The following is a 12,095-nucleotide window of genomic DNA, read 5'->3' on the forward strand; positions in this document are numbered from 1 at the left end:
GGAGCACCTTTTAACATATTGACCTGTTTTTAATGTCTAGATCTACATAGGCACATACTTAAAAAATATTTTAAAACTTTAAATTTCAATATTAAAATCGCAATTGTGTAAATGTGACAGTCTTTAAGTTTTGAAGTCCGCCCTCTATATTATGCAAACTCACGAGAGGAGGATGACAAACATCTAAAGTAAAGATCTTGGGCTGGAAGACAACAATCACAGCTTCCGAATCGATGAACGCACAGAAGAAAGCAAAGAGGACAAGCAAATAGGACGTAAGTTGTTACAATTAATGAATTTACTAATAAATATTATTTTAGGAACAGAAAGATCAGGCGTTTATTTTCAATTCTGAGTGCGAAAACGGTACAAATATAAAAGAAGAACGTACCATCTTTTACATCCACTTTACGCATCTTGGCGATCCTCCTATATAGACTAACTAAGAGAATTTAATTGTCACGGCGTCTCTTATCTTATTTTCATTTCAGGTACGTAAAATTTAAGATTTTTGGAAGTTAATTATGGGAACATTTTATTGCCAATTCAAGGGGTTTATTTATTTCTAAAAATATGAAAGTTTTTCCATAGTATTGCAAGGTACTCTAAAATATATTCTTTTGGTTTATATTTCAGTTGAGCAGTATGTACCAGACATGAATAGCAGCTAATTCACCAACAAGACCAAATGAATGGTGGCCGTTTTATTTTCGCGGACGGCGGCTCATTTACCGGCGGTTGGGAGGAAGGTAAAGCGCACGGACATGGCATCTGTACCGGGCCGCAGAACAAAGGGGAGTACAGCGGCGCATGGCACTACGGATTCGAAACGTCTGGCGTTTACACATGGCCCAGCGGTAACACCTTTGAAGGCCAATGGGAAAATGGAAGGCGCCATGGTCTAGGTGTGGAAACGAAGGGCCGCTGGGTTTACCGCGGTGAATGGACTCAAGGCTATAAAGGAAAATATGGAGTAATACAGAGTTTAGCGAGTGGCGCGCGGTACGAAGGAACATGGTGCAGCGGCTTACAGGATGGATACGGCCAAGAAATATACGCCGATGGAGGTATGTATGCTTTAAGTTATCATGGCAAAATTTGTACCATGTTTCTTTTGTATATTTTTCACACTTTAAACCTCCAGCACAAAGATTAATAGATCAGACTTCGTGGCTGATGTCCCGGCGACTTTTTCTCCACTCCATTTCATTTCTAGGCCTGGTTAGTCAACGTTAATGATCGTGGAGCATACTTACTAGTCCGTTAACTAAAATGGATGCAATCACGCACTTACTTAAATTACAATTACTTACTTACTTAATAATTACTATGCAAATTGTGTCTTTAAAGATACAATTAAAGTATAATCAAAATAAGAAAGGACACCACTATTACTTATTAGGGGGGAATCTCTATTATCACTACCAACTCCTATTCTAATCCTATTCAATGGACATTCCCTATAAACGTATAACTCTATGGGCAACGCTGTTCGAGGTAATCTCTATTAAGGGGACACTGTTAGGTCCCAAAGGTGTCCCCTTAACAGGGTCACTTTCTACTGTAATAAACATTTAAACATTTTAATTCTTCAAAATTAATTTTTTGTTGATGTTTTATGGTTGACTAGTGCAACCTCCTTTCAAATGTCAGTTAAAATGTTAATGGTTCATTTCACGTAGATCAATTTCAAAACCGTTTTATAATAATTTTTCAATTTAATATAAATTGGTAGAAAGTTGTATTTAATTGGTTTAAACTTTGGTATTTATTAAAACGAGTTCATCCCCCTCCCCCTTTCTCCCTCAAAGAAAAATGTAAAACTGTACAATAAAAGTGTCAAAAACCAAATTTACATTTAGACAGATATGGGAAGATAAGATTTTAAGTCGTTCCCACTTCTTCCGCGTTGTCATCCCATTTTAAACTAGTCTAGCCGACAATTTAGCTCAACAATAAAAAATGAAAAGTATTTTGCCATAGATGGCGTAATTATCATAACTTTACTTGAGCTAGAGGTAAACAAAATCAGGATGGATAAAAAGAAACAATAAGTTGTCTAATTTTAAACCCGCTTTTACTCCCACCGGTACCACATCAACTCTTTTAGGAGCATGGTGTAGAGGGCGGTTGGACACCCATAAGGAGAACCAACGACGGCCATTCAGCAAAAAACCCCGCCATCTCGGAGAGGAGATAGACACGGCTGGGAGATATGGCTTATGCCTGAGTGTCGTATCATGATGAGTACTACTGTCTCTCATCTGCTACGCCCCTACGACCACCTAGGTCATGGGACAACCAACGAACTCCCATATTAACATTAACTCCCTCTTCCACCCAGTTTGATTAGCCAATCAAATTCGAGAGATCCACTTGATTTAGTTAATTATTAATTAACTATGTCATATTATTGTTGACATTAAAAGTCACCGCAATGTTTTATAAATGGTTTCTTTAATTGCTAACATACTTGACTTTGTTTTCTTTCTGTTGAATCGGTAAGTGTTCCGTCATGAAATGAGAATTTTATATTGTTAGAGAACATTTGCGGAAAGACTTCAATTTATTACCTGTATAAAATACAACCAAATTAAATCTTTGAAATTAATATACTTAAAATGTAGCTTGGTGGTTAATGTGCTTTCCTTCCAAACCCAAGGTCCTGGGTTCAATCCTGACCTAGTGCCAGGATTCAATCCAATCCTGAGTTGTAACGCAAGACTCTTTCAACTCCACTCCCTATGCCTCAATTGAGACTTACGTTTATAAGCACGATAAATTATAACATAGTGTTTATCCATCCTGTAATTGGCGAGTTTGTGATCGCTGTTGGATGCTTAAACAAATTTTGTATTCAGGTCATATACAGTGACAAAACTAAAGAAGAATAAAAAAAAAACATTTTTACAAAAAAAATGTAAAAAATCACATCTGAAAAGAGAGGAAAAGATATATTATTAGCATTATGTAATTTAAACAAAAATAATTTATCTTTTTGCTTCGTGGATTTTCTATATGACATTATGATCTTCGAATTACAGAAACTGTACTCGATTTTGCTTGTGGGAAGACAAGATGAAATTGAGTACATTTGGTATTGGATGGATGGATAGACGAGATGTAGTTAGTATGACAAAAACATTCTGTCTGAAAGTCAACATGTAACACTATACCAAAGAAATTAATTATGGATTTTAGATGCGTCTTTATATTTATTACATATGATGGTTTGTGTCCATTTGTCTGTCTGTCCCATCAATATTATTTGTTATTCCATGACAGGAAATTTATCTCAATTGTGTTAAGATCATTTTCATTATGTGCTAAATTGAAATATCTATAACAAATAATTATTTGGCATAGTTTAATTTTCTACATCACTCATTTTAAAGTTTAAAAAACAATTACGGTATAATATACTGAACACAGAATATAGCATTGGTTGAACCTAGTAAATTTGGGAAAATGAACATTGGAGCATTATAATAAAAATGTTCCTGTCTGGAGTGGGTCGAACCTTACAGTTAGCATACCAAAGTCAAGTGCTTAGCCACTAGACCACATCTTGAATTTATGCAAATTAATGTTTACAATATTTGGTACACCACTTTTCAGGGGACTCCTCTATTAAGGGGACGCTTTTAAAATGAACATGGAAAAAGGTTTTTACACCATAGCTTCTATTCAAGGGACAGACGTAGCCCTATATACTATTAGTATTACTGTATTCTTGGGCCCTTAAGGGTCTATAGTATTGAAATGAAAAGGTTTAATATAAAGGAGATTTGAAGCCATGCGCTACAGTTTAAAGTGGAGTGCCAAGACCTTTAGACCATAGCTCCATTAAATTAAGTGTGGATATCATTAGTGGTTGATAGACGGAGTTCAAAGTTCATTGTGCATGACGTCTGTGACTCAAGCTGGTAGTGCATAACTCGAATAACTTTACCTAGTTTGACAAACACATTCGCAAACCACATTATGCTCAAAGTTAACTTGTCAATTAATTTTAAATAAACTAAACTCTCGCCAACAGGTCAACAGGATTAATATTTTTTAAGTATTTTAATGCCAAGGAAAAAAGATTATTTATAGAGTATTCTAATAGTATACCACAATAAAACCAATTCAGCTATCCAGTATTGTGGAGAATATGGGCTTATATAATACAGTTCATGGGCTTATGCTCAAGTCAGTACAGTATTCCATCATAAGTAGCAAATTGTCATGTTTTGGAGGATTTTTTGTTTTCACTATTTTTAAAGATGTATTGTCTCCAAAAAACATGAAAATTAAAGAATAATAAAATTAGACTTTGAATTTTTTAGATGTTGTAGTTTTAATAAAGTTAATCAACAAAAATAATAAAAAAAATTAAAAATATTTCATTTCTAAAAAGACAAAATGAATGGTTAAATTTAACCAAAAACAGTTGTTTGACATAATTTGACTATTTTTTGCTTTAAATTTTTTTAAAGGTATTTTTCAGATAAAATAAAACAAATTTTTGGTCAAGGACATTAAAATGGCATATTCAACAACAAAATTGTAAAAAAATAATTTATTATTAATTACTGCAAGAAATGTTCTGAATATGTTAATTATCGAACAATATAATAATATTTTATCATGCTACTGTAAATATGTATATGATAAAAGGAAATGACAATATCAGTGGGTGTTTCCCAAAAAAACACACACAATTGCTTTGTCCATTCACTGAGAAAATACTAATTTTCAGCTGCGATTAAACTGTCATAGTTAGTCTATGTTTATTGAACCTCCGTGGATGAGACACACATAAGTTGGCGTTAAACAGAAAACTTAATTGGCAATTTTAACAAGTCAGATATTTCACTAGCTGGCGAAGATACTAAATTGACAGTTTCAAGTCGACTTTTTATACGAACATTTTACACTACCTTAAAGTTAAATTAAAAACATTTTTAACTTAAAACAAAGTCATTTTTTACAATTGCTAGACATATGGATAATTGAAAATTTGAAATAGACAATTACTCATTTAAGCTTAACACTTAAATTCAACGCAACAACGAAAGCACAACGCAAGTGAGTTGACCAATCACAAGTGACAGTTCAGATGATCCATTGCGTTGTGATTGGTCAATTTAGTTGCGCTTACGTCCTATTGGGAACCAAGCTTGATTGGATAACAATGCTTTTAGCCTACCACCATACTACATTCATTAATTTTCCATAAAGCTATTAAATGTATTCATTTCATAATAATAATAATAATCATATTTCATAATGTATTTCTGTGTTCCAGTAAGTATGGTTCTTAGAAAAACAAATATCTCATTGAATATAGACAGTTTGTTTATGTTTAGTTTTTAGAGAGTTTTCATTTTTTAACAAATTAAAAGGGGAGTCCCCCCGAATTAATTAATGAAAGTTCATCAATCACTACAACCTATAATCAATCACTCAATTATTACCTATAATCAATCACTCAATTATTACCTATAATCAATCAATCACTCAATTAACCAATAATAACCTATAAATCAATCAATCACTCAATTAACCTATAATCAATAACCTATAATCAATTACTCAACCTATGATCAATAATCTGTAATCAATCACTCACTTATTTAACTTATTATCAATAACCTATAATCAATCACTCAATTTACCTACTATACTGTATAATCAATAGCCTATAATCAATCAATCACTCAATTAACCTATAATCTATGATTAGACATTTTTAGGTGGAAATGATGCATTACGAGCAGGTGAGCTCGCTCATCCATTACTAAGTCACATGATTAAGATGCCATTTACATTATGTAAATGTCATAATATGAATTGCTACAGAATCAACGATTGATGATCCATCACAAAACATCCTTGGCCAAGATTTAACATTTCTGGGTCACATTTTGAAAAAATTTGTTGCAGCCAGACATAAAATCAAAGGACCGTTATGAGTTCCTATCTTGGCACACGGCAAGCTTAGTGTCCTGACTTACTTGGTATTTGATGCATTGGTCCCTCTACAGCTCATATCAAAGCTATTATACGCCTAAATATGGTAGTGATATTCCCAAATTTGGTGGTGATATGACATCATTATGTCCATATATGGGCACATTACATTTTGTTGTCACATAAAATTTGATAGTGTAGACAGAGCTTAAGAGCCAAAATGTGCAAAAAACATATACAATCTAAATAGTGTAGGCCACTATGTAATTTCGTGTCATTTTTTTGTTAAAAGCAAAATTCCAGCTGATTTAGTGTCTTTAGGATGTAAAGTAATGAAAAAAATATGTTACCATTTTTTTAAAAAAGCTTAAGGGTGTCAAATCCAAGATGGCCGCCAATACGTAAAATATCCAATAAATGTACCATATTGGACAAAGTAACACCCATTATGAATAATATTTTAAGTTCATATGGGTTCTCTGCTATATAAGAATTATTATAAACCTATATTCATTAGTATTCTGACATTTTGAATTTCAAAATGGCCGCCATTTTTAAAAAATGGATTAAATTTCTTATTAAAACATGTGCAAGTTATGACGTGGATTGAAATCACATAAAATGATAGGCCTATGACAACAACATTGGTGATTAACACAAATGGCGGCCATTTTGAATTTTAAAATGGCCGCCATTTTTTAAAAATGGGTTAAATTTCTTATTAAAACTTGTATAAGTTAAATAAAATTAGATTGAAATACACAAAATGATATGCTTATGACAACAACATGGTGATTAACACAAATGTTGACCATCAGGAGGTCTACAGTACTGACAGTACACTTCTTCATATTAAAACATCTTATAAACTTCTTAAGTTAAATGACAACTAACTCTGCCAAAGTCCTTCAATGAAATATTTCTAATCTTGAATGCGATACAGTAAGTTGACCTTCCTTCGTTCTCTACTACTGTATCCATCAAACTTCCACAGACTGATCTGCGTTCCCAACAACCTTGTTCAGAAACAAATTGGCAAAATAACTGAAATACCTCATTTCACCGGCAAATAATCTCTATAGGAGTCCTCTTTTACTTTGATAAGTTTGTGACCTGTATTCACCGTCATATATATTTTTTTCCAATGTTCGTCTTTTTCTTAGGATACCATATAGACAGTTTGCCTTCTACAAGACTTTTACCAATGCCTCAAACATTTTCTGTCCAATTTCATCATGCCATGGCCAACAAACACCTTTGTGCGAATTGCAGCATTCTTCATTAATCGGGATATCATCTCTCTTTAAATGTTAACTAGATTTGCCAGCTCTGATGAAATCATTAATTTGTGTTATTCCAATTATACCACGCTCAATGACCCTGATCAATTGATGTAAATCCAGCAAGTCCCACACATACATGTCCTCTCATATACATATATAGGGATATAGTTTAACCACATCATTTAGATTTCGTCGACTCTCAGTATTCAAGTTAATATCTTTATGATCAGCCTCTTTCAAACAAAATGATACTTAACTTAGAATCTCTTTTTCTGTCTGCATTTGTAGAAGCAAGTTGTAGAGAGAAAGCAGAATTAGTGTGCTTCTGTCCTTTAGAGATGTTTTCCATTTAAGATATTTGTGGCATAGGTAATACAAGTTCAGTTTCAACAAAAGCACTTGCCTCAACACTATTTTCACAATGATACATGTCCAAAAGCCATATAGTTCACCGGGTCGACATAATAATTGCTTTTTGATGTCATCTCTGTCCACCTCCACTCATCTCGGGCAAGAGTCATCACCAGGCATTCTTGTCTTTCCCTAGTACATGAGTTTTTATACCACAACCATGTGCACTCATCAAACGAGTGTATAATGCTGGTCTGTCTGAAGGGGGTAGGCCTACATATCTAATGAAATTGGTTGAGATTGTAGAAGATGAGAAGTAGGAGTTCATTCATTTACAAGGTTATTTATAGGCAGAGCTGTATCTGTATTTCTTTCAAGCTTCTACCAAAACTTGACAGGTTGAAAACTTACCAACCATACTGGTGACTATGGCCCTGAAGGTTCAGACATTGAATACATAGCAATAACGCATTTATTATCTAACATATTTATACAGGATTTCTCAATAAGGTATAAATACACTTGTTTTATATTGTGGTCCTGTCTCCTGTCAAGTTTCAGTTTCATGAAAAGAAATGAGATCTGTAATTTAGAATCTATATATATATAAATTATGGTTAATTCTGACATAGGCGAGCACAATGGAAAAACTTTGGAACAAATTTCTGCCTTGGACCTGAACTATCTTAGGTGTACCGCAAAATGTAAAACAGTTTTCACTATTACGATATTGTTCCATATTTCTATCTTAGAAATATATTATAAAGAGTTTTAAAACAAAATATCTGATTCATTGGTAGATCTTCAACTCAATTTCAATTGTACGCGGTCAAAGTAATTTCCGGATTCACGATGAGTTCACAGGTTCACCTTGCAACAACTACCTGGTTTCAGTTAAGTTGGTCGTTAGTGGCTATAACTATTTTAGTTTTTTGTTTATTTTCGGATCGGACCGCGCATGTGAAGGTACAGTTGTTAAAAAATAAAATCCCGATAGCCGAGTTTTATTGAGTAAGCTGGCAGGAATAACTGTAGGCTATCTGTGTCCCATTAGGGCCCATATTGCAAGCCGTCTAAAACATCTTCCTTCTTGGGCCGAAACGGCCTACACTGTCGCGGAAGTTAGTTTCAAAAGATGTTTAAATTAAATAATGTATTATGATGGTATTTATTTGAATAAACGCCTCCCCAATAAAACATCACTTTGAATAATAATCGCCTACTCCCCCCCCCCCCCCCCACCACCCCTCCTACCCAACTATCTAATAAACGCCCATCCACATTTATACACACAATATTGTATATACTATTTATAATAGAATTCATTACACTGTTAACTATAATTTACCAAGCATTTATTATAATTTTTTACCACTTTTCATATCTATTAGAGGATTTTATTTGATTATAAATGTTACGATATTATTAAAACTAAAAAATCCCTCGAATAAGCATCTCCCTCAAATGAACTCTGCCTCCCCACCTCCGCCCTATAAAACAATAAACACTATACTTTAAAATGTTATTAATCATCTAAGACACTGTGAAACAGAGTAGGTTTAGTTTTTCGAATGTCAAGCATTTTCAATAATGGTAACCGACAGAAAACGTACAAGGAGAACGTCCTTCTAAATCCTTTTTACCCGAGTCATTATCATTCCGAGAACCTTCGTTTACACTTCCTAGAGGGGAGCGAGCGAACTAGAGGTCTAACCCTCTAGTTAGACGTAATTGTTGTTGAATATTTGATATAAATTGTTAAGTTGTTCCATACTTTTGCAACTCCAACTTTGAACGATTATTTAATTTAATAGTCATAGTGGGGTATTATATATATGTTATATAGAGGACATTGACAACTTTAGACAGACTTATATTTACAATTTACAATCCTGTGAGAAATGACAAGTTTAGAACATTGTGTACAAACAACAATTTATGCACACATATTTAAAAAAAATTATTTAAAGAATTTAATTTTTAGTGGCGGCCATTTTGAAATCCAAGATGGCCGACAGATTATCGCTTTACATAGTTAGGATTGTATAATGGGTACAGTAATACCATCAAAACGGACTTGTTCCACATTCATAATTTGTATTATAGGTGATATTCTGATTTTTAATAGGGTTATTTGAATGTTGGTGGCCATCTTGAATTTGGTCCTTTAAATGCCTTTTGAAAAAATGGCAACATATTTTTTTTCATACCTTATATTATCAAGATATGAAATAAAGTCAAAGTTTGCTTTTAACAAAAAATATACACGACATTCATATAAACGACATACCAGCCTACACTAAAAGGAGAACTGTTGTAAAACATTGTATCAAACATGTTTGAACAAGGAATATTAGTTAGCCCGATTGATCGACTGTATTTAACTCCGATAAAGCTACGCTTACGCTAAGCAAATAAGAGATTAATCATGTAGATATTTCAGTTGTGAACCAATTTACAGCTCTGTCATATATTGTACGTACGTAGAGCTATACAGCTTAGCGCAATTAATATAGTCTATAGGAATGATGGCATAGAACTTTATCATACTGTGTGTGTGTAGTTTGGTTTGTAAATAAATAACTCCTCTAGCTGAGTCGAGTTGCCCGGTAGTTAGATCAAATAAAATCATAGAGCAATTAACTAAATCTATAGGATTTAGCAGTAATGTAACTCTATAATAATAGAAATTATTCTACTGCAGTTACTGCAGTAAACTTCATTTTGCTATACTTTTTAACCTGCAATGTTTTAGCATTTTTAAAATATTATGCTAGTTTTAACATTATACAAATATATATTTTATTTATTTCATACGCATCCAACAGCAAGTAACTCGCCAATTACAGGATAATTTTATCTCACTTATAAACTAAGTCTCATTTGAGGCTTAGGGAGTGGAGTTGAAAGATTCTTGAGGTACATCCCTGCACTAGGTCAGGATTGAACCCAGGACCTTGGGATTGGAAGGCAAGCATGTTAACCACCAAGCTACAGCTTTTAAACAATTTCGATCCATACTTAATTCTATTTCTCTTTTGATGATTGGTTATATTTTTCTCACGACAATGTACTCGGATCTAGAGTAGGGTGTTGAGAACGCTCTCAGAATAATTCTGTGTTTTTCCTACATCTTGTAGAGTTTGTAAATTAGCCATGATGTTATCATAAAGAATTAACACTGTATGTCTCACGTTTGTCATAATAGGTGGAGCATCAACCAATCAGAAAGTTCATCACAACCACAAACACGCTGATCAACCATTAATTATAAACTCTGAGTCTAAAAACGATATTTTTTTACAAAACAAAATTTGTCATCTAATACGAAAATGTGTTAATTGAATTGTGATTGTAGATGTAAAGCGTGTAGAGATTGTCAACCAAGTCAACCGTTGTAACGTAAAGCGTTGAAATTACAAATTCATAATTTCATTAGAATTGATTTTAATCATAAGAGATTCGTTTGTAAAATAAACCGCAAAATGTAATTTATTAGATGTGCGGATGTAACGTAAACCGCTGTAATTGACAAATTTACAGTCTCATTTTTAATTTATTTAAAAGAAAATAAAGGTTCGCTATCCGTGATGTGATCCAAGAATTGTAATTTTTTAAATCGAAAGTGTTGTAATGTAATTATAGAAAAGAACAAAATGCTGTGTAGATTCTTGATCAAGAAAGTGAATGCCAAGGGATATACTTTTTCAACAACATTGATAAATGTAAAACATTAACGGGATTTACAATATGGATGATCCTTTAAAGATGTATTGTCCCCCAAAAACATGAAAAATGAAGGGTATTAAATCAGACTTTGAATATTCCATTTTGTAGTTTTAACAAAGTTAATCACTTCCATAGAAAAAAAATCCCGAAAAAATAATGTTTTCACTTATAAAATGACAAAATAAACAGTTAAATTCAACTAAAAACCCATTGGACGCCAGCCAATTTGACTATTTTTTGCTCTTCAGGTAAATAATTTTTTTTTCAATCCAATTTTTGGTCAAAGTGAATAACTATTATGTGACATTAAAATGGCATATTCAACAAACAAATTTCAAAAAAATTATTTTTTCAGGGGGATAATACATCTTTAATCAGTTATAATCTAGAATAATAATAATCTGAATAGATCTGCTCGTTAATAATCTGTATGTGATCTAAAATTTAAATAATATGTTTAGAGGAATAGTGAAAAATGCGTGGAAGAGTAATTTACATTTTTTTACTTTACTCGCTAAAACTCATCCCAAATGTTAAAATGAGAGGGTTTTTTTTTTGCACATGGGCATCACATATGCAGGACCAACATCTTAATGTCCTATTTGAAGGATAAGACAGTGATTACAGAACACTTCATACAGTAACATACAGATGACTCTCTCACACACATTGCACTCTCTGTAGAAATGCCTTGGCTAAATCATTTATTTCCATTTTTCATAGTTTCAGTAATAATCTTGTCTTCATTCAGATCACGTATCTTCTTCTTTTATA

The 12,095-nt window shown here is 32.9% G+C and overlaps 1 protein-coding gene across 1 annotated transcript in view; it reads left to right on the forward strand.

The window, feature by feature from the left end:
• Positions 1-205: 205 nt before the first annotated feature.
• LOC144850281 (junctophilin-2-like) overlaps positions 206-12,095 on the forward strand; it is a 29,094-nt gene continuing 17,204 nt past the window's right edge. The window contains exons 1-2 of the mRNA XM_078707530.1: positions 206-275; positions 637-1,067. Coding sequence (XP_078563656.1) covers positions 689-1,067 — 379 coding nt within the window. The 5' untranslated portion in view covers positions 206-275; positions 637-688. The remainder of the gene's footprint in view (positions 276-636; positions 1,068-12,095) is intronic.

The sequence above is a fragment of the Antedon bifida genome, chromosome 8, assembly GCF_963402885.1.
Source record: "Antedon bifida chromosome 8, ecAntBifi1.1, whole genome shotgun sequence".
Taxonomy (NCBI): domain Eukaryota; kingdom Metazoa; phylum Echinodermata; class Crinoidea; order Comatulida; family Antedonidae; genus Antedon; species Antedon bifida.